This window comes from Phlebotomus argentipes, unplaced genomic scaffold, assembly GCF_947086385.1.
Source record: "Phlebotomus argentipes unplaced genomic scaffold, Phlebotomus argentipes genome assembly contig_42, whole genome shotgun sequence".
NCBI classification, from domain to species: Eukaryota; Metazoa; Arthropoda; class Insecta; order Diptera; family Psychodidae; genus Phlebotomus; species Phlebotomus argentipes.
Window position 1 is genome coordinate 367,436 of NW_026776171.1, and position 27,419 is coordinate 394,854.

Here is a 27,419-nt window from a genome sequence, read left to right on the forward strand (position 1 = left end):
CACACATGAGTACTCTGGTGGAAAAACATAAAAGTTTCACTTTGCTCATCGTCCAGCAAGTCCAGCAAATATCATTCATTTTTATTAGCACGACACATTTGATTTTCACAATTTATTTCGCTCACCGAGAAACTACAGACCATAAATTAATTTTCTGTGCTCTTCACCACTGGAAAATGTTGAATTTCCCTTAATTGAAAAACATTTATCAAAAGACAAACTCGCTGCACCTCGCTAAGCATCCATTTATTCTTTTTCCCAGGAGTGAGTCGCGGTTTAGCGAACAAGAACTCCGAAAAAAAGTCCGCTCTGTCGGTGATTATGGGAGAATAAAGAAGATTGTCACCATGCCAGAGGGAAGTTGCTCTTGTCTTACTCTGGGAAATTACCATCTCGCGAGTCTTACAGAATAATTTTTCTTCTCTCTTGTAATATGGCTTTCAGGGGTTAGTAAACGGTGGGGCAGTGATTTTTTCTCAAAGACAACACTCTTTGTGAGTAATTTAGCAAGTTCTGAGCCAACGTCTTGTGGCAGAAAGTTTTGATGGAGTTCCAGAGAGAGGTTAATAGTGTCTCATTATGGTTTCTTTGCTGGAGAGAAGAGGGAAAAGCTTGGATCAAAATAAAGTCCTTCTGCGTGTGTAAATAAGTAATCAAGAATCTAAATTGAGTTCAAACTAATTAAAACTTCAACTTATGAGTAAGAGTAATTCTTACGTAATTCAGGAAGTATTCGTAGTAAAATAAAACCCTTCACCACAGCAGAATTGCAAGCGAATAGCGAATCTGTTGGGCGGGGCATTCTAGTGGGCGGGGCTTCAGAGATATCTTCATTTTGAGCACGTTTTCATCAAATTGGCAATTTGTTTAAAATGTTTCTTAATTAATTATGATGAAAATGCTGTATTCATTACAAAGTGTGCTCAACAATCAATTATTTTAATGACGGTGTTGCGAATTGATTTAAATTGTAGCAAAGCTGTTGGGAATTTGCCTGCCATAAAGCAATCACTGTTCATTCGAGCATTATTGAACACATTATACACACATTGCTTGAATATTTATCATCCTGGGTAACTCTGTGCGCCTATGAAAATTGTCCGCCCCTCAGGTGTTAAGCATCGTGGATGAAATTCCATGTTTTTCTCTGTCACACCGAAGGAAAAATTCTCTGCAGGCAAATGCCGAGGATTATGGAGTGATTTCTCACCGACAAAAAAAATCCATGGTGTTTACCATTCAGCGGCAAGGGATGGCCATATTTTTCCACAAGGGCCAAAAAATCATTATTTCCGTGATATTCATGCATAATGAATTTGGTATGAAATCGATTTGTTATATTCCATCGTTGGAGCGTATTCCACCCTCTCATGAGACCATAAAGTATTTATTTATGTTGAATGCAGAGAATCTGAGTGGATATATGTGGAGGGATTGCGAGTCTTGTGGACGTACATTCACCTCTTTTATGGAAATTTCGCATGTAACTCCATATATATTCCTGTGGGGAGACATGCCAGAAATGATATTCGCCCAAATTAAACACTTAACCCCATTGCGGAGTATTGTCGGGTGTTTGGTTTCATGGTTGCCCCGCAGTCCAATATAGCCTCGTTAATTTGCCCAAAAATATATATTTTATTCACCATCGAAGGGACTCTGCGAGTTTAACTTTCGCCCGAAAGAGTCTCGCTTTTGGGCTCAAATGTAAAACTCCCTCGGCCATGATTCCATTTTCATCCCCCCAAAAGTTACATAACGACAAACTTTCCTCTCTCGCTGACTTTTCCGACAATTTAATTCGGACTGGTGTGGGCAAAAAGTTTTTTTTATCGAAGCGCAACACAGAGTGGAAAAGCATTGGGGTTTGTGTGAGGAATTGGGGTCAATTTGGCAAACATTTCTTTCCTCCTGAGTTGTCCTTTTTTCTGTCCACTGCGTCGCCCACGGTCCTTGAGTGATTGTCTTCGGGCTATCTCTCTCGAAGGGATTTTCACCAATTGATGCCTCGCGGGGCGACAATGCGCCCCCAGCCCTTCCAACTGGCGTGGGGGAGCGGAAAGTCACGCAGTGACGTCACGGCGGGCCTCAGCCAATGGGGTTGGGCGGGCGAGGAAGCGGGGCATGCGCACAGGGACCAGGGGAAGGCTCTTCCGGCGCAGGGGCCGCCGAGACGTGGCGGAGGACTGGCACGAAGAGCCCGGCAGATCGAAGCTACAGTTCAGCAAGGCCAGGTCGAGTGGACCGCGCTGGCTGCAGGAAACCAACAGCAGACACAGTACTTTTGGACGGGAGGCCCTCTTGCATAACCCAGTCCCCCCGTAGGCTGGGGCGCAACCACCCAGGAGGCCCAGGATCGCAGGAATTGCCCAGCACAGAGACTCGTTGCAAATGAAATCCAGGACATTGTCAGTGATACAAGAGTTTTGAGTTCACAAGAGAGAGAGTGATAAAGTGATAAGTGTCGCCTGGAGGAGAGCCTAGCTACCCTACATTTTTCGCACGAGCAGAGGCCGATTGCATAACGCGAGACCGTGGCGTCTTCGGAGGGGCCCAGCAGCGGAGATTCCGCCCTGTTCTCGAAGCTCGGTGGTGCCTTCTTCGGGGGGCCCAACTCCCCACAGCGAGTCGTCACAAATATCCGTGGGTTCCTCGCGAATCGGCTCACTGGGGCAATTCCCGATACAGGTGAGTGTTACGTAACTGTCTAACCCCCCATTTTTCCGCCCATTCAAAATGGATACCTGCCCGGAAAGGGGATGTGCAATTCTCTGCCCTCAGAATTCGGTGCTGTGTACAAGTATTGCGTAAGCCCCCAATCAAGGGGATCGTTGATAAATAAATGCTGGGAAATCGTAGTCACGAAAGCCGTTAATTTATTTACACTCGACACGAGAAGACCTTCGACGCGACGGAAAATACTTGTGGAAATCTGAATGTTTTGGGGCGCTGGGGTTAATAATAATTGATAGGGTATGATTATTTTAAAAAGGTGTGCTTAGTTATGGTGAAAACTGCCCTGAAAAGACACATCGCATGACCTAAAAAAGACCCTCCGGATTTTCAGAACTTGAGAATACCGTCGGAAACTTTCCCTGTCTTTTAAGATAGTCTTGAAAATATACTTTACCAGTCAAATATATTACTTTCTGAAGAGCTTAAACCGTTTAAAACAGAATTGATTATTGCGGAAATTAACTCTTCTCCTCAGAATCTCTTCCAAAGAAAACAAATCGCGGGGGGATAAAATGAAAAATAGTGCAATTAAGAGCTCTTCTGGTGGTTGGAAAAGGCCACCAAGATGAAAACTCATTTAGCCCCTCTGACGAGATTAATTTATGACACAGGGTAGATTATTAATTTTATTTAATTGTCCCCCTTGGAAAAATTGCTTGTACGATGAGCATTTGGGGTTTGTTCTCTTGAGGGGTGAATGATGACTGATGCATCTGAGAAGGTGACATTGATTGAATTTAATTGATGACATTAATCAAATTACCCAACACTGATAAATGCCTGGGATTCTTGTAATGAGATTTCGGTGCGGAAGAACTTGATTGTCCGAAGAAGAGAGAGTGAGAGAGGTGCGTAATTTTCCTCACCTTTCTCGGTAATTCTTTGTTTATCCATTCAATTTTGCACACCATCAAAGCTTTAGCGTCACAGAAGACTCGCAGTAACGCAAACTTATCATTCCACCCCTCAAGTTAATGTCGCTTCTTTCTCACCCTCTCGCAACCGCCGTGTCTGAGGGATGATATTGTTTTTCGATTTAATATCATTCCGCTGAGAATCATGATGGAGAATGGCAATGTCTTGCAGTGTACACGGAATAATAATAAAAACCCACAGTAATTCGCCATGGTGAAAGTTAAGGGAGAGAGAGCAGAATAAACAACCTGAGCCGCCAAGGGTGGGGTGAAAAAATTAAATTATTCATCTTTCCTATGCTTCACCCTGGCAATATCTTGAGCCACCCTCACCCAGAGGCGGAATTTGTATTCATTTTATTGTTTCCTCCGCCGTGAGTTTCGGCATTGTCTCCGCGGAGTGTCTTTCGATGTTGTGACTCCAGCCCCTCGTCGCGATGCGAAATCCTCCCAAGACGAGCATATAACTTCACTTTCGAGCGCCCAGGACAGGTCTCCTGGGAGAGCCGCGCGTGGGATGAGCGCAAGAGATTAACATGAGATGTGCTTTTGCCTGTGAAATCCTACACCAGCTGTCTCTAATTTGCAACCCTTGTCCAGGGGCTGCGGTCGCTCTCTCGGGAATTCCACCGACGGCTTTGCATTTTCATGCCTCAGCGAAGGGTGGATTTTCGATGTTGTTTTTTTCACCACTCGGGGTGGACAGAGTTTCCAAGGACTTTGCCAAGCTTTGAACAACTCAAGGCTGCGAAGCAATAAATATTTCAATGGGATTGATTAATCTATTTCCAAAATAGGTTATGAGTTTCCAGAAATACCCTCAGGAAATGCTCTCAGAGGGTTGGCTTTTCCATCTTGTGACCATGAAATTGTTATTGACAGGTCGTGAAGGAGGTATTTTTGGATTCAATCTCTCTTTAGCACTTAATTTGACAACTGAAGAGTTAAAAGGATATAAAAATACAGACAGAATACGGGAGAATTCAATACAAAAGTTATGATTATATGAAAAATTCACAACTAAAATATCTGTGCAGTGAATTTTAATGCATGATTTTGCCACGTCTAAATTATTCAGTAACCGCCAAGGGCATGAATTTTTCATAAATCACGAGAGAAATTGGTCACCAATTTGCATATTTTTTATCATTTTTCTCCATTTCAGTCCAATTGTCTCCGTCATGGCGGCAACATTATAAATTTGTGAATTTTCTTGGGTGGAAGCGAGGGTGTATTCGGGTGAAAAATCGATTCATTTGCCAAGGGTTCCCGAGACGGAAAGGTGTCTTCCTTCCCGTGTCTAATTACAAATTGGATGTCAGTGATTTTATCAATATTTTGACTACAGCCGATAGAAATTCAGGGGATACCGTCGCCATGCATCAGTCAAATGGCAGAGGCAAGAACAGTTGGGCTAGAAATAGAAAATATAGAAATAGGATCGCCGTGACGAGGGTTGTAGGCTTCCTCCGTGGGGAGGAAAGGTAATTTCGCCTCAACGCTGCATTTGATTTAGGGGTGTCTCTCTCCTCAACAAACATAGCAGCACAAATATATGTTCATCCCCTCGCTTTCGAGGTATTTCGGGCGCCCTCCGGTATTGAATATCTCACTCGTTATTTAGCAACATTCGTGTGAATATTTTATAAGGTGCCAGACGGTGGATGAATGGACACAATTTCCATTTCCCCTGAATTTCTGATGCTTTATATGTGGACTTGTACCCTCGCGAGGGTCGCTAGAAACCTCATTACTTATTCATATTTTTATTGTAATTGAAAATTTTGCAACTTATTCGATTAGGAGGCAAAGTAATTCACCTCGCTTCAGTGACAGTCGTCTTCGCGGTGTTTTTTCATATTTACCATTACGCTCCTCACATTTTCTAAAAGGGAAGGAATGGGAAATGAGGCGCTTTCTTTTGCGCAAATTTAATGAGGTCCTCCCACACGGAAAAATATTCAAATTGGCAGAAAGTTGTACATTTTTTTTCTTGTCTCTCCACACGGGGTTTGATGGAATACTTTGGGTGAATCAATATTTGGGCGGTTGCGTGACCAGAGTCATTTGCGTGCTGAGAATTACGGACTTTCTTAAAGTATCGCGGATGGTAGTTCGAATACTCATGGGGAAAAGAGAGAGAAAAAGAGTGGAGTAAAAGCACCTTCACCTGCTTAGGCACCTGACGTCGTCAATTATTCACTCCTCACCATGCAAAGAGTCAATCTTGCTGATCTCTCTACTTTAATAGGGCGACTTTTTCCATGTCAGGATATTTTTATCACACGCACAAAATAGCATGTCGTCTAGAATGTCAGGGAATTGCATAATTGCCGTGGCACTCCCGACAATAGACAACCAATAAAATACTTCCAATCCATTTAACACCCTTTCTGCGTGGCTCTCACATTAATCCCCTCACACTTGTTCGCCAACAACAAAATTATGTTCTCCCAGTGAAGCTCTAGAAAAACTCCATCAATTTCACACGGAGAAAACTTACAAGTTTATGTAATTCTGCAAGAAAATTGTGGTCACTTTAAAGCCACGGAAATCCTCAAGTTCTGTGAACCGCATAATAGCCCTAATGCCATTGAGCAGAAGAGGGTGGCTTTTGGTTCAGCAAAAAGTTTGGGGTTGAGGTACAAATAGTGGCCAAATCATCTTGAATCACACAATTTACTCCAATGAGGCGAGATCATGTGAAAGGAAAGCCATATGAATTCCATATATCCCCTTCAATTTCCTCCCCAAATGAGAGAGCATAAACGACCACATTTCAAAGGAACGAAAGCGGGGGTGAGCACTGTATTCATGTCTTTGTTGGCCGCAATATCGGAAAAGATTGCCCGGCGGCGTCGATTAATTGCAAGAAGCACTCTTAGATATTTCCTTATGATTGAAATGTGTGTTTTCTAGGGTAAGACACTCTTGCCGGATAACCAGAGTCTTGCAGACGTTAGAGCTGAGGAATCTCTGTGCTACCTTTGTAACTTTGTAAAGCAAAAGCGCTGTGTTTTTTTGTATATGTAGCATGTAAGAAGGGAGACGCTGATGAAATGAGGGCATCCTTAAACCACAGAAACAACATTTCAATCATAACTAAGATATCGCGTGTGCCGAATAGCAAATTAAGAGTCTGGTTTTAGTACCTTTTTGGTTGATGCCTCACACCAAATATGTTTTGTTGTTATGCCCAAGACTAAAGTAAAAATATTGTTTCTGTGTGTTGAAGGTTGCCTTCTTGCGGAATGAAAGATATTGGGCACGTCGATGAGCAACTGTGCAGCCTTCAGGTCTAACCCATGCGGCCATCATGCGTTGACACCGGCTCACCAGCGCTATCTGCAGCCAATCGATCGTGAAGTGAGGTAAAGAGTTTGAGACAGTCAGCCCCAAAGCCAGCGCCACCATGTCTTGGACCATTCCCGTGATTAATCTGGAGTTCAACGACGTGAAGGAGATCGTATGGACGAAGATCCAGGAGCCGGTGATGCAGCGTCGCCTCATTCTGGTGATCGTGTCCATCGCCCTGCTGCTGGACAACATGCTGTACATGGTGATCGTGCCCATCATTCCCGACTACCTGCGCTACATCGGGGCGTGGGGGATTGAGGAGGAGATGGCCAATGCCACTAACGGTAAGCCCATGCCGCACGACCACCACGGCCAGGACTCGGCCACTGGGGTGCTGTTCGCCTCCAAGGCGATCGTCCAGCTCATGGTGAACCCCTTCTCGGGCGCCATCATTGATCGCATCGGCTACGACCTACCCATGATGATCGGCCTGACAATCATGTTCCTCTCGACGGCCGTCTTCGCCTGCGGTCGCAGTTACGGGGTGCTTTTCTTTGCGCGCTCCCTGCAGGGCGCCGGCTCAGCCTTCGCGGACACCTCAGGTCTCGCCATGATTGCCGACCGCTTCACAGAGGAGAACGAGCGCTCGCGCGCTCTGGGTATCGCCCTGGCCTTCATTAGCTTCGGGTGCCTGGTCGCACCACCCTTCGGCGGCGCTCTGTACCAATTCGCCGGCAAGGAAGTGCCCTTCCTCATCTTGTCCTTCATCTGCCTCCTCGACGGCCTCATGCTGTTGCTGGTGATGAAGCCGGTGAAGGAGCAACTGGCCGAGAGGCAGAACGAGCGCTCGCCTACAATACCCATCTGGCGCCTCATGATGGACCCTTACATTGCCGTGTGTGCCGGTGCCCTGATGATGAGCAATGTCGCCCTGGCCTTCCTCGAGCCCACAATATCGCTGTGGATGGAGGACAACCTCACGACTGAAAACTGGAAGATTGGCATGATCTGGCTGCCGGCCTTCTTTCCCCACGTCTTCGGAGTTGTAATAACAGTGAAGATGGCCAGAAAGTATCCGCAGCACCAGTGGCTGATGGCAGCCGGCGGACTGGCTCTGGAAGGCCTCTGCTGCTTTATCATACCCTTCTCCTCCTCCTACAAGGTGCTCATGATTCCTATCTGTGGCATTTGCTTCGGTATTGCCCTCATCGACACGGCCCTGTTGCCCACTCTAGGTTATCTCGTGGATGTGCGCTACGTCTCAGTGTACGGGAGTATCTACGCCATTGCTGACATATCCTACTCCCTAGCGTATGCAGTGGGGCCCATAATTGCAGGCGGGATTGTGGAGACGATAGGCTTCACTGCCCTGAATGTCCTGATAGCCTTTTCGAACCTCCTGTATGCACCTGTTCTGACGTATCTCAAGCACATCTACGACTTCAAGCCGTTCCAGAGTGAGGCCAACATCCTCATGGGTGATCCGCCCACCAAGGAATACCAGACTTATACAATGCACGACCAGAAACCGGTGGGAGACTACAAGAACCATTTGGAGTATGGTCGGTTCGAGGAGGAGCAAGGGGTGCAGGAGACAAACATAGATCAGGATCAGAACGGGTATGTGGCTCAGGGGCAGTACGATCAATCCTACCAGTATCAGCAGCAGCAGGGCTATCAGCCCGGGTATCAGGAGCAAGGTGGAGTGTATGACCAGCAACAGAGACAATTGCCTCAGCAACCGGTGGCAAATCCCTTCAGGCAGGGCGAACAGGCCCCACAAGAGCAGGGGAGACAAGTGTCGAATCCCTTCCGACAGGGCTACTAAAGTGGTCTCCCGCCTCCCACTCGTTATCGTTTGTGTTATGCTCTTCTTGTTGCAGAAATTATCACTCTTATTGAAACGTGCATGAAAGCGGGGAAATTGCTCCCTCTGCAATTGTTAATTACTGACCACGGTTTTCAGAATATTGATTGGCCAGTATTGTTCGAGCCTTGTTTACAACCACTGTCGCTATAAATTCGAATGTGAAAATCTCACTGAAAATTTGTTAGGTCTGTTCGCAGCACAATTGAGGCGTCTATATAATCCAAGAGAAGACACACAATTATCAAATACATATCCAGAAAGAATATTATATGCAATTATCTATATACAAAATGAAGATATTTACTATATAAATGTGGACTATGTATAGAGAGATATATTAAACTGTTGTAAATATTTTACAGTGACTTGGACATATTTTGCTGCAGAGTTATATTGAGACTTTTTGAGATTTTACGTGTGCTCTTAAATTGAATTGGTATATCCAAAGAAAAGGAGGGTTAGAGTGCGAGGATAATGCGGAAACTTTCTCTGCGCAGAATTTTCAATTTTTCCTCGCCGCAGCGCCAATTCGATGTTAATGAAAATTTATTAATACACTCTGATGGTTCTTTTCCCCTCCCTGGTTCATTTTCAGCTCCCATATCTTAGCTATAGGCATTTAGGAGTATAATATTCTAGCATGTAGGAAGTCAACTGGATCGAGGGGAGGCTCCGCCGCGGCATCGGTATCGCATACATATCACACAAGTTTGCACGTCTATTGGGTGCTCGCTCAAGGGTAGGATGGTCGCCCACTATTGGTATCAGCCCATCCGAACTCCCTGCTCGATCAAAATCGGTTGGCATATGAGTTGACTTATCTTATGGGTTCTGGTGGATGGGCTCTAATCAGGAGCCACGCCACGTTTTATAACATTAAGACACAACCAAGGTAACGATACATATCAGAGTCATGTGACTCGCCTGATTTTTACCAAAGTGATATTATTCGGGAAAACTGAGGTCCACATCAAGGCCTCACGATCCCAATTTATTATAGATATATTGAGGATGGATAGTTATATCTAAGGATAAAGGATACAGATAGACACTAAAGGTAAGAGACATAGTGTAAGGGCAAACATCATTACGTGTAAAGTAGAGACAGAATGTCATTGGATGTGAGGTTGGATGGATGGAAGACTTAGGTTTGGATCTTATCATTACCGAGTCATATCAAGTTTATCAATTAATCGTAATAGGGTAGCGTATAGTGTCAGAGAATCCTGGTGTATTTTCCTTTTGATTCTTCGCTTGAGTTCCTTTAGAGGAGGCGATCCTCATGTAAAAGTTAGACCCAAATGCAGTGTTACACAATATCGAAAGGTCCCCTGTAGGGGTGGGTGAGCCCAAGTCGTACATCGAATACCGCAGAAGTTAGTGAAGAGAAACTTGATTTACAATTCAAGCCAGAGACCACATATAAGACAAATCCCGAGAGACCTTGATTTAAATATAAATTCGGATAAACTTTTAGGAATCCCAGAAAAAAAACATCCAGTCCGTAATTTAACGAAGCAATACAAAATGGAGAAAAAAAATTGTAACTTGAGTAATTAATAATCATGACTTAACAGTAATCTAAATAAATTTAACTACTTATAGCATTAGATATTTAAACAATTAACTTATGTATAATCCATAATACCAATTATAGAAGGAAAAAAGAAGAAGAAACAAGATGACATGATAGGAGCGGAGGTAGATGAGATAATCTGTAGATATGCTAGACGCTAAAACATTGAAAATATGTAAAGATCAGAAGCGTTCTGGGACTCACACTAATCGTCACAATTATCACGTAGGTTCAATTATTGGGGATAAAAACCAAAAATCAAGCAGAGAGACATGCTTAAGATTATAGGAATGATTTGTAGGTCGTTAAAGATGAGGGCATGAGAGGATCTTCTGTACAATATAAACCCTCAAAGTCATGAAACATGAAGTTGAAACCAATGTATAGACGTAGTTGAGAGAAAGAATCATATAGAATAATACTGTATAAGGAAATTATGTACGAACAATGTTGCATTTGTATATAAACTGGAAGTGAATAAGAAGGATAAGCTATTATACATTATTTTGCTCTATAAAGTATTCATTCCTGGCATTATTTCCATTGAACAAAAGGTGAAAAAAAAATCAATAAGAGAGCTTCTTTTCATTTAATCAGCGAAACCTTCCATTTTAAGCAGCATTTATTTGAACATACCAGTGAATTTCGAAAGGATACCATTTAGGATACATAATTTATATGTAAAATGTAGGTGTAAAGTATTAAAAAATGAAATATTCCACCGCTCTTTCAACAAAATTTCCATTCATAACAAATATTATTCGCCGCGTCTTGAGAAAATTGTGTATATCTGTGAAGCAAATATCTCGAAGGTGTTTTTTTGCGCATTTAAAGCATACCCTGAACATAATCCCTAGTGTAAATACAGTCTCTGCTGTAGAGAATGAGAAAATCTACCTAGAAATCTCTTGCATTTTCACGCCCCAAGACTTGAGGATGAAGAATGAAGAGACTATGGTGCCGGCAAGTGTAATATAGGATTAAAATTAGACGGTAAATAGTACTATTATGCTCCTTTCAGAGAATGCAAAAACAATGTAACAAATTGAATTATTAATGTAGGAAGAATTATAATTGGTATTTTCCATCACAATGGCTTTTCTTTGATTTTACAGTGTGAAAAATAAACAAGATTATAAATTTATCACAAAGGTAAAGAACAGATTTACAAGACACGCCCCAATTCCCGTCAATATAAATCACTATAGTAAATGTGTGAGTCTTACACTAAGCCTTACATATCTACTGATGGTTGCGGATAACAATTTAACAACTAGTAATCAATTATCGATTACAATATGTGACATTTTGTGTTGGCAAGTATGATTTCTGTTACAGAAAATTCTGCCCCCAAAATTGTAATGAATAAATAAGAATTTCCCCATAACAGATATAAATATATGGCATATTTCACAATCCAATAACGCCGTATCTTGTGAATCTGCTCTTGAGCGACTGTAATTAAATAGCAAGAATATGAAATGTAACCCAAAAAAATGAGCAGCATTAAATAAACTACCATTAACTAAATGTAGGCTAACAATTGAAGTAATATTCCTGTTGATGTAGTATTGTGCAGATATATTTGAGTATATTTAAAACATAATTGAGAATGCAATTATTCATTTTTCCTCAAAATATCTAATGATGGAAGCATATAATTTTGTTCCCCGTTGATAAGTTACTGAATGTGTAAAATCTCACGGCAAAAAAGAAGCAGTGAAGAAATGATAAAAAAAATGTGTATGCTATAACTTTAAAGAAGAAAAAAAAAACATATAACTTATAACAATTACAATTAAACTTTTGATTGTTATCCGAAAAAAAGCAATGTGGTTATCATTGAGAGTGTCTTCATCCCCTTTTGTTGTTGCGCTATCTGGATGAGAAGGGAAGGAAAGTATGAGCTAATAGTCCCCCTTATTGCTTCCTCATAATACCATGAAGAATGCTGTCGCATACCAACCCTCGTGTTATGAGAAAATATTGTCAACCATCATCATTGTACACAAATACGTTTTTCTCACCATAACACTATTATTGCGAGATGTGTACAATTTCCATCTTTCTGATGACAAAACAGTCACCCCTCGATTCGTGATGTTGGGGGAGAATTTTTATGATAAATTGCCGGGGAGAAGCGCGTGATAGCAGCTCTGAGGCGGCCAATTTTGAGAAATCTTCATTAAATTCCTCCTCCCGCTCATGGTCGGAATCCCGGAAAATTCCCATGACGTGATGGAATCAAATGAGAAACGAACGAGAAGAATTTAAATGCCAATAAATCCCAGGGAGAGAGCCTGGCAGATTGCAAAGAGGAGTGGCACAGGGATAGATTTACTGGTAATGGCTTTCTTCCCTCCTATTTCACCCTCGCCTCTGGTGAAAGTTTGCACGAAAGTTCTATCGACAGAAACATGAGAAATTGAAGTTGAAATTGAATGGGCACTCAACTAACCATTGGTTAGAAATTAGATATTCAAATTCCAGCTCTAAAATGAAATTTTCCATACTTGTTAGGAGGAGAAGTCATGGCCAAAGATAGCAATTTCATCGTCAAATGTGTCAAAAGCAGAAATTATCCGCCCCGTTAGGAAGAAGTAAAAAAAAATCCACCTATTTTCCCGCACACGTGAATATTTTCCCGCGCAAGACGAGAGTCGCCATTAGAGAAAGTTTTCAATTCTGGCGTGCCTCATTAAAATCCACCCTCACCACATCAAATATTTCCATATGAAAGTGAGTATATTAGTCCAATTTGGTATGGTAATATCGTTAGTGCAGATCTCGTCGTCCCACAAACTTTTCCCTCCTTAAGGCTGACGACCTTAGACTCAAATGTAAATTTCCACCCTCCTCCTCAAAAAACCCACGCACGCACCCTCACCGCCCCTACACTGTATGCACTTTGACGGGGAAAATGTGCGCCTCGCCCCTCCTGTTGTTGGGAAAAATTCAGGGTGGTTTCATGCACTTTACGGCGCACCGGACGTGATAAAACGAGTAAATAATGTAAGTGTGGCACGGGAATTGTGTAGCTCAATGGGTTTTTGTTAATAAAGCACCAGACACAATCATCCCTCAGAGAGGGTGAGGAGGCCTTGGAGGGGTGCCTTTGTGCTCGGGGTCAGGCGGCATAAAAGAACTTCTCTCAGTGCTTCCTCTCGTCAGAACTTCACCCTCGCGCAAATCCCATTCCGATGATGGAAAATTATGATTAATGCTTGTCAATTTCCACACCTTTATTGTTGTTCTTTCTCATTTTCCTATCCTCCACAGATTCCTCCTCTCTCTTTTTTCAATCGCGCTGCGGAGAGCTTGAAAATTTCAGCGTGATTTATTTCTCTTTTGTTAAGGTTTTTCCTCTGAAATCGCACAAGTGTTGCAATCAGGAAAATTTCACATGTTCATAAATTTCTTAAAGTCCTTCATAGCATGAAATTCCTCTCACCCATAGGCAATGAAGCAATATAACCGCTGAAAATACCTTTCACACCCACAGAAATTATGTTCAGCGCAGCATCCAGAGGGAGAGAATCCTGGGGAAGTGTCTGTGGGGTTGGCGAGAGTGACGAAAAAGGGGAGAACGCAGGAATTGCACTAATTATGTGAACAAACTTCTGGCTGAGGAAACAATGACGAGGAGCAAATTCCAGAGCGAAAATCTCCTCTGTCGCTAAATTGGACCCATTGTGCGGCGCCACGCGAAGGGTGGCGAGAGTGCAGGAAATTTTTCACCTGCCGGATTTGGTGTTTGCCATGAGAGAAAATTCCAAGGCAGGAAATTGAAGTTGAGCGGAAGTGAATTTCGCCTTTGCTGGTGGAGAAATGTTCTATACAGTTCGGGGATGTTTTAATTGCTTAATTTGAATGTAATGTCGCTGCTGAGGATCTGAAGAGGGTGCAGAGGGAGAAATTGTCGCCACGTGACTGGTCGGAAAGTGTATTGTGTCGGCGCGGAACTAATGAAATTATTGTTCGGTCGATTATTATGATTGTCTCTTTAGAGAATTTCGAGGACAACTGGTTAACCCCTTATCGGCACGTGTTTGCTTTGTCCCTCCATGAATTGCGGCAGTGAAATTGAGTCGCCGTGAAGAAATTAATCCCACTCGTACATTGTCCAATTCAATCGCCGTGAAGAAATGTGCTGAATTGGAGAAGAAGTGTTGTAAGCTGTTGGATTTAGTTTCGCTCCTCTTTTTCCTCTCCCTCTCCCACCCAAGTCGAGAGACAATATTAGCTTTGGTGAGCAGCGAAACCACACTACGTACAATATACACTCTTCACGAGGGTGAGGAAATCCCTCCGACGGAGAACTCGAGGGACAGAGAAAGTCTGAAGATGAGGATGCGAGATTATGTTGTGTTCAACATTGTATAAATGTATACATTTGTATTCCAGTCATCGTTCATCCCCCTTTTGCTCGCCCGCCCACTTGCAGCGACCAAAAATAAACGAGGAAACTAACGAGGTAACATGTTCCCCCTGCAACGAACCCACCTTCTTCGTCGTCTTTTGTGATGGGAAAAAGGACGAGTGACGCGAGCGTGCGAGGATACCTGAGGGTATCCGACTGGAGCAGAGCCATAATTGACTGTTCCCAGGACAAATCCGCCGAAGTAGTCCATGCTGGAATCCTAAAGCTCTTCTCCTCTTAAAGCAATCGCATGAACTCTTCCCTTTTGTCACGACTGCCACTTGCAGGCAGTCTGAGTGGGCGGAATTCTCCCCAGGATTCCGTGTCAATGGCAGAAATCGTATTACAAACACCTTCACTCTCATCGTTCACCTGCAACCCCTTCTATTCACCCCCTGGATGATCCACTAAAAGGCCTGTCGCGTCCTGAAGATTCGCGCGATCACGGAATACTTATTTACCGGCGTCACGCAGAGCTTGGGTGGATGCTGGAGGCGATGAGTTGTCTCAAATGCTCAAAAGGAATGGGGAATTGAAGCATAAAACTGTACATGCGATGGGTAAAATAACACATGCTCTGTACTCTTCACTTCCTCCTGAGGAATGATTGTGTTTCATCAGGGAATCTATCATTGCATTGTTTGGAAGAAATGTGAGGGAAGAAGAGGAGCGAGTTGAAAAGGGGTGTTGGAAAAGATATTGCAGGCCTTCACGATACCATGGCTTATCTCTAATCTACACACTTGCCAGCTCTGCACTCAGCTTCTCCCCCGACAAAAGGGAGGATGAATGAAGAATGCTCACCAAGAGGATTCACCTCGAATTTCCTCCTTGAGAGGGATGAAAGAGAATGGAAGTGCACAAGATAAGTGTCTTATGAGTCGAAAGGTTCACTTCTATTGCTTCTCTCGACTGATATGAAACTTTAAAATAAAAGTCCCGGCAATTTGTTTGACGAAGACGAGACACGAAGAGAACTTTAAGATTTCCACCACAAACTTCTCTCCTAAATTATACAACATCCCTTCATAGACTGCCTTCGTATGGAGAAGGGATGAACCTAATTGAATTTCATGTGGAAAATTTTCCTCCGCTCATAAAAAGAAAAATCCAATTTGAGGCGGAGATCGATGACGGATGAGTGTGCTATTTTCAAATAACATCAATTTAACGTGTTGTCAATTCAATTTGCAAATCTATTTGGCAAAAATCGTGAAAACCGTCACAGTTTTGACGATTCCATGCGGAGGATTTGACGAGGAAGAAAAAACAATAAAGATTTATTGCCAATACACTTTGGGATTAACTTGGAGAACTTTAAAATTTCTCCAAAAAAAAGCGCCTTTATTTTTCCCAGCGTCCAATTTAAGTGCTCAATTCGACCAATTTACCATCAATAAATGAGGGTTTCTTTAACTTCGTTTCCTCTCTCTTGTCCTTTTCCTGCAGACAAAGCGAAACTTCTTCTCTCCTTTGACAATGATTTTCAGTGGAAAATTGTATAGAGCGCTGAAGAAAAAACCGAACCCAGTTTCAGCGGAAATCGCTCGTTAAGGTTTCTCAGAAGTGACTCACAATATTGTGTCAGTCGCTTGCAGAGTTTCACGGCAAATTGCGCAATGCCATTTCACCTGCAGAGAATGGAAAATGCTCTCTGTGAAAACCCACTAACCCTCTTGGAGTGGAATCATTGCCTTTCATCTTCTATTTATGTATTTATGGCGCACAGACATCAAAAGAGATTAAATCAGCCAGCGAGAAGTGTGGGCGTCGCTTCGATATGATTTTATCTCAATTAGACTTGCCAGTAATTATACTAATTACAATTGTGCCAATGATGTCCGCTGTCTCTAATTTGTGAGCGTGGATGCAAATGAAATTTATAGGTAGTTGCGTGGTCTGAGGGACTGATAAGAGAGCCAACAAAAGCACCCATTTCATCATGACCTTTCGCCGAATCTCGCATGGAATCTCTTGTGGCTTCGCAGCCACAATGATTTCCCCGAAATAGGGACAGAAAGTGGGGTAAAGTTTTCCGTTCGGAAATTGTCACCACGATAAGCCGGAAGAAATCAAGCATCTTCTCTTCCGCCAAAATTGTTAAGTATCAATTTGCTTCATCTTCGCGAAAATGGCGAACATTTTCCAATTTAGTGAATTGATGTGTGTTTGTGAAAAGAGTTTTTCTCTGGGAGAAATTTTTTTTATCGTACGGCGGAAAACTTGCCGAGAGTTTCGTGTTTGATTCAGAAGTAGAGAGGGTGGAAAGTGCTCAACTCACACATGCAATGGAAAGAGTCGGAAAATATAACATCTGAGCCAGAGGCACATTTTCCCATCTTCATACAAAATTCACCCAAGCACTTTTCTCGACAGTTCCACCCCTCTTTTGGTGTGCAGAAATTGGAAATTCTGCAAATGGGCATGATTTCCCTCCGAAGGAACACCTTTTCATCGCACAAAGATAGATTGCTCAACAATTTCCTGGCTTCTGCTGAAGAAGACTGAAAGATTCCAAGCAAATCGCTGGAAGTTTCTTTACCTTAAATTACATAAATCTTTCATAAGTTTTGCCAATTTAACGCAGAGACAGAATCTGGTAATGAGAAACATAATACAACAGTTTTACTTCAGACACTCTTTTTTTCGAAACTATCTCACAATTTGCATTACTTGAAGTGAAACTGAAAGATATTTTATTTTACACGTGTACATTGAAATTCTTCTGCAACACATTCTTGCAAATCCAATTGTGAACGTGATTTCTAGCATTCTCAAGAGACACTTTTGGCAATGATTGTGCTTTCATGAGGATTTATGGCGACCTGGTGAAATTTTCAAGGGAGCAACTCTGCTGGAGGCAAGGCTGGAGGACGAATTTTCACGCTCGTCTTCGTGCCATTAAATATTCACGCTCATCATGCTGAGAGAGTCGTGAAAAATTAAGGATTCTCATGTGGAGCTCCTTAAAACATTCCCGACGATTAATCAGTCCCTGTCAGAGATGCTGCTGATGAAAAACTTCCTTGACGATGAGCGTCAATGTCTCTATTTGCTGTCTGATGCGCGATTGACGGTCCTCGTGAGGAGGAGGAAAAAGAAAGAAGGGAAGGTAATGGCGAGGAGGGACTGGAGAATAGACTGGTCCTGAGGGAGGCATAGGGCATTTTCTCTATTACACGTACGCATGTAACAACGTTATAACTCTCTCGGATAACTCGTAATTCAGCAGAAAGCCTTAAAGCGAGCGTCGACATTAAAGGGCATCGCCGGATAAAATGTCAGAGATGCCCAACTCTTGAGGGGTGGAATTGCAGGTTTTTGCAAAATTTCCACCGGCGACGGTAATGTAATTTGATTTGGGGGTGTAACATGTCGAAGGGTGGTTTGTGTTTTCCATCCAGCGCGAAGGGAATTTAATGAAGAACGTGCTTTTGGGATTTTTCATCCTCGGGCGCACACACACATTAATTTTCAAAGGTATATATAGAAGCGCTCCTGAGGAAAAGGGATCGTCACAGAAAAAAGACTATTAGAAGCAAACAATTAAGGGGTAATTGAAATTTCTTGCTGAGATTTCAGTTAACGCTCGAAGGTCAATAAAAGGATGCTTTGGCTTTGAAACGTGGTGAATTGACGTGATAACACAATATAAAGACAGTTTTCCAATTAAGTTTTGTGACCACACAACTGATCCGGGATTACTGGGAGAAATCGTATCTTGACTGGTGGTAATTTGCTTGTGTTCGAAGAAATTCCTGCACAATGGAAATTTTCATTAAAAATTCCACTGCATTTCACTCCAGCACTTTTTCTGAGAACTCGCCCACGTTTTGGAATGGGCGACGAGTGACTGTAAAATATTCAAATAGAAAATTTAGAGCAAGGCTGACAGGGTGGCGAAGAAAAACACCCACTTCTCAAGAGTGTCTGTGCACATTTGTCAGGCGAAAATGAGTGGTTTTTTCTTACCAAGAATTCTTTATCTCTTCCAGGATGGCGAGATTCATTGCTGTCGCTTCCGAAAAAGTGGTTGTCTACAACAGAGGCCACGGACGAGTTTGGCTTTCCCGAAGTAAGTTTGCACCTCTTCTATAGAATGTATTAAGCCCAGGAGTGTGAGACTTATTCGCACGCACGCCCCAGAAATAAGGATGTTTCTTTCAAGCGAGAGATTGTAATGCAAAGTAGGACGTCAATTCTGAATACTGTATCTCCCATAGGAGCTTAAGTCATTTCAAGGGTGGAATGGGATGAAAAGGCGAGAAGGAATTTCAAGTGCTTCACTCTCGAGTGGGGTGTGAGTGTCCTTGTTAGGGAAATAAGGATTTCTGCACTCGGAAAAATTGCAAACTTTCAGATGAATAACACACACAATGTTTTTAGTAGAAGTGCGAAAAACCATGAAAAATCTCTCTCTTTCTCCCCATTTTGCTTATACCTTTTCATATTTATTCGCCCAAAAAGCAAACCATCTGACGAATTCACACGGCATTAATGATAAAACTCACCCCCGAAATCCTGTAAATTTATACAATGTTTCTGTTAATGTGAATATTTATGCATTAATTCCTCGGCATTGTATCAATTATGTCTTCGGGAGGGAGTTTTAACCCTTCTTGGATCGATGGTGATTGTAATTAAATCAAGATCGTTACATCAATTTGCCGAGGGTGTGGCCAGAGATGGAGCAATTTTCCTCATTTTCTGATTAACCCACCCGCAAAAACGGATAAATTACGCCCCCCAAAAAGGAGATGATTAAATGTCTTGGCATTATTTGGGAAAAAAAGTGTCGTATGGAGAATTTCTCAGCTTGCAATTAAACAGTCATCCATCAAATTCTTATTTTCATTACTATATAGCGTCCACTCGAGAACCCATTCAATTGCCATGAATACATTGTGCTTCCTCTTCGTGTTTTTCTCTCTCAACAATGAAGAGAGGCACCCCTTTCATGTTGGGGCGCATTATTAAATGAGAATGATTTCCATGCTCGGCGGCAATTCTCGAGGCGGTGAAAAAGTGGATATATACCGTCAGCTCACTACGACAAGCACGAGGTGCCTTTATCGATCGCTCACCTCTCAGGCTCACCTTCGTCCCTCTGCGCGCCCTTTGACCTCCTCACTGGCGCGCCGCGACGCAAGTCAGCTGGTGGATTTATCCCTCTGCTTGCAGGGTGATCCGACTCTTCTTCTCGCCTGCCGTGGAAGCCAATTAGGGAGATTTTTGCAAAAGAAAGCCCTTCAAATCAAATATTGGCACATCCCATTGAGGGATTTTCTCGCACTTGTACATGTTGGCAAATATTGAGTGAATTCCTCGGCTCTCGTCTGTGAGGAATTTCAACATTATCTTGAGCACACAAGCCCACCATGAATCTCATCATTGACCGATAGATTTGGTGCGAAATCTCCCAGGGATGACGATATTTGTTCGCATTTGATTTGCAAATTCCCGCCAAGGGTGACTCAATCAATTTGTCATATAGGGCAAAACGAGGCATTTTCCAGCGTGACTGAAATTACCCCGCTCTTCTCTATTGAACTATCTATATAGATTTTTTTTCCTCCCAAGTGAGTCACCCTGACGAAAATGTCCCTTTTTCATTCGTCGCTCAAGGGCGTTTGTCATCCCTCTTATAAATTAAATTCCAAGGGACTCAAACTATTTTCCCTCCACAGGATCTACCAAAAGTACCTGTCCCACCGCTGGAACAGACAATGGCCGAGTACCTGCGCCTGCTGGAGCCCTTACTCACATCGCAGCATCACGAGCGCGTGAAGGCGATCGTGAAGCAGTTCTCCGCTCCCACAGGACTCGGCCCCATCCTGCAGCAGTACCTCGTGGAGAAGAGAGAAGAGGAGGCGAACTGGGTAAGAAGACTTTATTCCGCATTCTGTAAATCCACACACACACTGCACAGCACTCAGCATCAGGATCTCCGCTGGATTCATGGACAGAAGCAGGGATCGTCATGAGGATGTTCCGTGACTGGCGGTGGAGCGAAGTCTGGCGGACGCTCTCCAATTGGTGGCTGAGGATGAGGCCAGTTCTCGACTGGTGGCATGGGATGCTGGGGTGGATTGGGTTGTGGCCAGTTCTCGACTGGTGGCATGGGATGCTGGGGTGGATTGGGCTGTGGCCAGTTCTCGATGGGAGGAATAGGCTGCTGCGGTGGATTGGGCTGTGGCCAGATTTCTACCGGAGGAATTGGCTGCTGGGGTGGGCGATCAAGTGGCGGCCACTGCTCAGGACCCTCACATGGAGGCTCTGGCAGATGGACTCCTTCGTCCCAGCACGGAGGGCATGGCGTCGGTTCGACAGGACAGCACTCCTGGACAGGATGCTCAGGTTGCTGGCACGGAAACTCGGGCAATTGCTGACCGATGTGGTCGTTAACATTCTCAGGAAAGGGGTTCACTTCGGGATGAGGCTGAGGCCACTGCTGTTCCGGAAACTGAGGCTCTTGGGGCCAATCATGTTCTGGGAAATGTGGCTCTTCAGGATGCTGAGGCCAGCCTTGCTCGGGGAATTGCGGCTGTTCTGGCCATCCTTGCTCTGGAATGTGGGGCTGCTGAGGCCATCCTTGTTCCGGAAACTGAGGTTGCTGAGGCCAATCATGTTCTGGGAAATGTGGCTCTTCAGGATGCTGAGGCCAGCTTTGTTCAGGAATATGCGGCTGTTGTGGCCAGTTCTGCTCGGGGAATTGTGGCTGTTGGGACCAGCCTTGTTCAGGCATCTGTGGCTGCTGAGGCCAACCTTGCTCTGGGAATTGAGGCTGTTCAGGACTCTGCGGCTGTTGTGGCCAATTCTGCTCTGGAAACTGAGGTTGCTGAGGCCATCCATGTTCAGGCTGAGGCCATCCTTGCTCAGGTTGAGGCCAGTCTTGCTCAGGCTGAGGCCAACCTTGCTCAGGCTGAGGCCACTGCTGTGCTGGATTCTCAGGCCACTGCTGAGTCTCCGGCATGACCTGAGCCCTGCACATTGAAGATCTCTGCCAAAGACTCTGTTCCACGCAACTCTGCACATCGGAATTGAACAACATCATGTATTGGCACTTCAACTCCATGAATTCATCATGTCCGATGCAGCGAAAGTACGCAGTGCTGTCCTGGCAATTGGGAAAGAGCTGCCCAATGTTCTCGGCCGTGCAGTGAGGTCTGTCCGAGGCTACAGGAGCGCCCTGAGCCCGGAAGACGACACAGAGTGCCACGATGGCAACGAAGACTGCAAAATGGGAAAATTAGCACAAGAGTCACACAACTTTTAATCCTCCGCTTGTTACCTTTCATGTTGATTACTTCACCACCCACGATTCTTTGACCAGACCAACAAGCCGCGATGGGCTTTTATAGGGAGCAAATGTGACACTCACTATCTTGCACTCATTTCACGCGGACATGTAATTCCTACCATTTATCTCTATTGTGGAGCGATTCATTACACTCAGACGATCATCGATCACACTGTTCCACCTGCCCAGGTTCTGTCTTCTGCGCTTTGTGCTGCCTGTGGCCGAAAAAAACGCGAGAGAGTTGCACTCTTGGCAGTGCGCGTGGAGTGAATTTTAAAGTGGAACAACCCCAGTCTAATCTCATTAATTTTTCATCCCTACATGGCACAAGCGAGGGAGTGCTGATGGGTGTGAGGGATGCGTGTGCTTCAGGACAAATATTGACTCAGTAGCTGGTCCTCCGCAATTGAGGAACGGATGCTGTCCCATGGCAACAAAGGGGTGGCGGGATGCCTCTTGTTATATTGGCATTTGCTCTCCCATTGTGTATTTGCTCCTCAAATACGACTCACACAACCTCTCTCTCCCTCTCTCCCTAACGAATCCACCCTCAGGATGTCATGCGTTGCAAGTTGGCTAAAAGTTTTCAATATATACTTCAATGCCATGGCAGGAAAATGCATCGATTTCTCCCCAGTCGTGTGCGACTGACAAGAAAATTGATAATTAATAAATAATTGAGGTGTGAATTTTGCGCATTCCAATCAATCGGCCAATCTCGATGACCAATCAACGTTGATTGATTAATCAGTAGTGTATATCTTTAAAAATACCTCAGTGACCTAATGAAGACCTTGTTCCGCAGGCCTACAACTACTGGCTCAACGACATGTACATGGACGTGAGACTCGCCCTGCCAATCAACTCTAATCCAGGGATGGTTTTGCCTCCGCGCAAGTTCACGACAGTCCATGATGTAGCTCGATTCTCTGCCCGTCTGATTGACGGCATCATGAAGCACAAAGACATCCTCGACAGGTTCATACATTCCTTTATCAATATGCCATTCACACGAAGCCATTATCAAACTTGTAATATTTTCCACAGTGGAAAACTCGCCATGGAGCGCGCGACTTCGCGGGAGAAAGGACAACCCTTGTGCATGGCTCAGTACCATCGCTTGCTCGGCTCCTGCCGGCGACCTGGCGATCCTCAGGATAGTCAGTATCTGCCAGAGAGGCGCACGGATCAGCACATCATTGTGACGTGTCGCAATCAGATGTACTGCGTCCCCATTCGAGCAAACGATCGCGGTCAGCTGTCAGAAGATGAGATTGCATCTCAGCTCCTGTACGTCCTCAGCGACGCTCCCTGTCTCCCAGCCACGCCACCACCTGTGGGCCTACTCACAGCACAGGCGCGCAATGAGTGGGCTCACGACAGGGAAGCTCTGCTGGAAGAGGAGCAGAATGTGCGAAACATCGAACTGATTGAGCAAGCTCTCATTCTCCTCTGCTTGGACGAGTCCTTGCCCACCTCCTTCAACGCCAGGGCAACTAACGGAGATCCTCTGCTGGGACACCACGTCGCTGGCCGGGATGAGACCAACATGGAGCACGAGATGATCCATGGCGGCGGAAGTGAGTACAACAGCGGCAATCGGTGGTTCGACAAAACCATGCAGATCATCGTTTGCAACGACGGCACTTGGGGTCTGTGCTATGAGCACTCGACTTCTGAGGGCATAGCTGTGGTTCTCCTCCTTGAGGGCATCTTGCGAGCCATTGACGCGATGGGAAACGTTGAGGAGGGAGCTGGACAGCATCATTTGCCACCTCCAGAGCGCCTAGAATGGGTGATAAAGCCACCGTTGCAGCGACGCTTAGTCGTGGCGGCGAAGTCCTTCGATCAACGCATTGAGGATCTGGACTTTTACGTCTATCGCTATCAGACCTACGGCAAGTCCTTCATCAAGGCTTGTCAAGTGAGTCCCGATTGCTTCATCCAACTGGCTCTGCAGTTGGCTTACTACAAGTGAGTAGAAAGCGATTGAAGTCTATTGCTTAGGTTCTTAATTGCTGCACTTTCTTGCAGACTCTATGGGCACCTGGTGAGTACTTATGAAAGCGCTTCAACGAGAAGATTCCTCCTGGGACGAGTGGACTGTATCCGATCGGCAACGTCAGAGGCTCTGGAGTGGGCCAAGGCCATGTGTCAGGGTGAAGGACCAAATGTTCCTTTGGAAAGTGACAAGGAGGAAGACGACAAGGATGCTAAGAAAGTCACCTTCAGCATTTACAGCGTAAGTCTAGTGTTCTTTTGGTGTTTAGAACAGCGGGTAAAATTACTTGAATTGCAGAAGGATCACTTGAGAGAGCTGTTCAGATGTGCAGCTGCTCGCCAAACTGAGATCATGGTTCAGAACATCCTGGGACATGGCATTGACATCCATTTGCTGGGCTTGAGAGAGGCTTGCAAGGATCGTGGCGGTCCAATGCACGAACTCTTCACGGATGAGAGCTACAAAATCGCCAACTGCTTTCTCCTCTCCACGAGTCAGGTATTTCCCAAGGACTCTGCACCACAAAATACTGTCTGTATTGCACAAACTCAGCACTGTGATAAAGCAAATAAATTAAATTTCACACAATTTGCACGAATTATTCAGCACTTCTTACTAGAGCACTTCACGAAATGCCTGGCAAGTTTATGTAAGTGGATATTTTCGGAGAAGAATATATACAATAACAAGTGAAACTTTCACAGAGTATTTAATTAAAATTTTCCAGAGATGCATCTCTGAAATTGAATGAAAACAGCAAGAGCTTGTAATTAATTATAAAACTCAACAGAGTGAGAGAGAGAGAGCTTTTAGTGAGGCTTTGAAGAGCTTCTCTGTGGGAATTGCTTCTAATCTAATATTCTCAATTGCTTGCGCAGGTCGCTTGCTCAACTGACAGCTTCATGGGCTACGGACCTGTGACTCCGAAGGGCTACGGCTGCTCGTACAACCCTTATCCAGACGAGATTGTCTTCTGCATCTCGGCCTTCTTCTCCGCCGAGAACACCAGCGCCACGCGATACGCCAAGTCGCTGCAGGACTCACTGGATATCATGCGAGATTTGCTGTCTTCGTAAACACTTCAACCCTTAAAACACTGAACGCTTATTTTAACTTTTGACGAATCGAAAGCTTTACAATCACGTGGGGTGAAAAAAAAAATGAAGAAACACTTGAAAGCTTGTGCACCAGAATCTAATTCTGAAGAAAAGAGAGAACATATATATATATTTATTCCTAAAAAGGAGGGAAAAAAATCTATTTAGTGTTGAAAAGAGAGAATTTATTGGTGTTAAAAGTTGTTGAATTGACAAATTTCCTGTGTTAATTGAAGAAGAAAAAAGAAAAATGTTTTGTGTTGAATCTTTAGATGAAACTTTGAAGTGAAAAGGACACATTTTATGCCTTTTCCGTAAAGAATTGTATACAGAAAATAATCAAGTATAAACAATTTTTGAAGAAAAGAAAAAGACATGAAACCGAAACATATCAATAACTATAATATTGTTAGACTATTCTTGAAGGAAAAAAGAAAAACGACACATATCAATCAACGGATATTTTGTAGTAAGAACAGGACACTCGCCAGAGTGTCCAGGTTAGATGCCTAAAAATGTATATTATACAGAGGGGAGGAAGAGTATATTGTAGGTGAAATTGAATGTGTAGATGTAGATAAAAGTAGAAAACCACTGCGTGTATTAGCAATATCACAAATTCTAGTTTAGTAGCCCACCATGAACAAGACATAATAACTGAATATTTATTGGACAACATGGGATGTATTGGATGTTTTTTCGTGGACAAAGCATTTTCTTGGGCCCCTCTAAATAATGAAGAAAAAAAATATCCTCATTCAACTTATCATATAATGCCAAGGGGTTGCTAATATTGGGGATCTTATCTATATTCAAAATTCATTTATCAAATTATTGTGCAGCATTTTTAAAGAGCGGAAGGCGAATTTCTCTTTTGAGAAGCTCACAAAAACCAATAAATAGACAACATTGCTTCATTACTTCATCTTTAATCGAATATTTACGGTTTTACGCAAGGTTTTATGTGGAAATTGAAGATTTTTCTAACTTTTCTATACTTCTCTTCTCTCGTTTTTCTCACAAAATCTTCTAATTTCTGTATTTAAACTCTAAAATCTATCTTCAAACCTAAAACTTCGCTCGAGAAGACAATTTGCTACCTTAAACTCATTTTTCTCCTTCATTTTCTACTCTTTCTTGAAATATTTTCTAAGATCTCTAAATCTTCAAAGGAACTTTCAACACACTGAATGTTGAGGCATTCAATATCTCTATTAGTAACCCCTTGTAAATTGCTGATATAATTTGGGCTACGCTTTGTTGCGGTGCAGAATAAGGAAATTCTGCCGCTAATGTAGTCCCAAAGTATTTGTATAGAATGTACAGTTTTTTCGCTTAATCTCACGCAGCTTTGTCAATATGATCATTTTCCAGGGTCTCTCCTGATCTCTACGAAGTGCTATTAATTTGCTCTGTGTGCGCACTCGATAGATAAATGATCACTTATAGGCAGAAGTACTGTATTTTGACGATTAGATATCATAGGATCATAATAAAGATACAATTAGATTTTAAGTTTTATTTTCAAAGTTCATCCTCGCGAAGGACAAAAAAGGCAAAAAAGAAAAAAATCGAACGTCAAAGTACACTTCGATAGACAGTTCCTTTGTGAGTTGAACGCCCGCACAGTAACTCTTGTCCATTGATAAAGAAAGAAAAAAAAAGAGATAATTAGAGTAGGTAAACATGAATGATCATAGCATTATTGATGAGATAGTGTAAAAAAACAACAAGAGATATAATCATAGTTTTAGAAGGCAGGAATAATATTGTGAAAAATACTCAATGGAATTTGATGAATTGGCTGACAAGAGACCAAAGTTCCTACGGATGAAAAACACACACAGTCTGATTCATCGAATTCGACTGCAGGAAGTGCTTGTAAAAAATTCCCTTTCAGTTCTCATTGTTCTTATTAATTGTCAAAACATTATTGGACTAATCACACGCTCGATGTATTAGTGAAACATAGACTACAGTCAATTTCAACGTGTATCATAGGTGAGAAGCATCACAAACATTTGTTAGGCATTAGGAAGCATATATATAAATAAATATTATGTACGTAAATTCAGATTGAAAGCATGTGTAAATAATCACTGACACAATGCGCAGTGTTTAAAATGTGTTTGCATTTATGAACGCCAGAGTTTTCTTGATGCAACAAAAAGGGTGCCCCGGAAACATGTTTGAAGTTTCTTAGACGT

At 43.3% G+C, this 27,419-nt stretch overlaps 2 protein-coding genes across 2 annotated transcripts; both read left to right on the forward strand.

The window, feature by feature from the left end:
• Positions 1–2,217: 2,217 nt before the first annotated feature.
• LOC132257191 (vesicular acetylcholine transporter) lies at positions 2,218–12,425 on the forward strand. The gene is made up of 2 exons (XM_059753986.1): positions 2,218–2,688; positions 6,886–12,425. Exon 2 carries the CDS (start codon positions 7,063–7,065, stop codon positions 8,773–8,775), a length of 1,713 nt encoding a protein of 570 aa, XP_059609969.1. The 5' UTR covers positions 2,218–2,688; positions 6,886–7,062; the 3' UTR covers positions 8,776–12,425.
• Positions 2,528–26,903, forward strand: LOC132257192 (choline O-acetyltransferase). The gene is made up of 8 exons (XM_059753987.1): positions 2,528–2,688; positions 18,809–18,888; positions 20,501–20,692; positions 22,919–23,091; positions 23,161–24,087; positions 24,148–24,355; positions 24,413–24,613; positions 24,994–26,903. Exons 3-8 carry the CDS (start codon positions 20,540–20,542, stop codon positions 25,189–25,191), a joined length of 1,860 nt encoding a protein of 619 aa, XP_059609970.1. The 5' UTR covers positions 2,528–2,688; positions 18,809–18,888; positions 20,501–20,539; the 3' UTR covers positions 25,192–26,903.
• Positions 26,904–27,419: the final 516 nt, after the last annotated feature.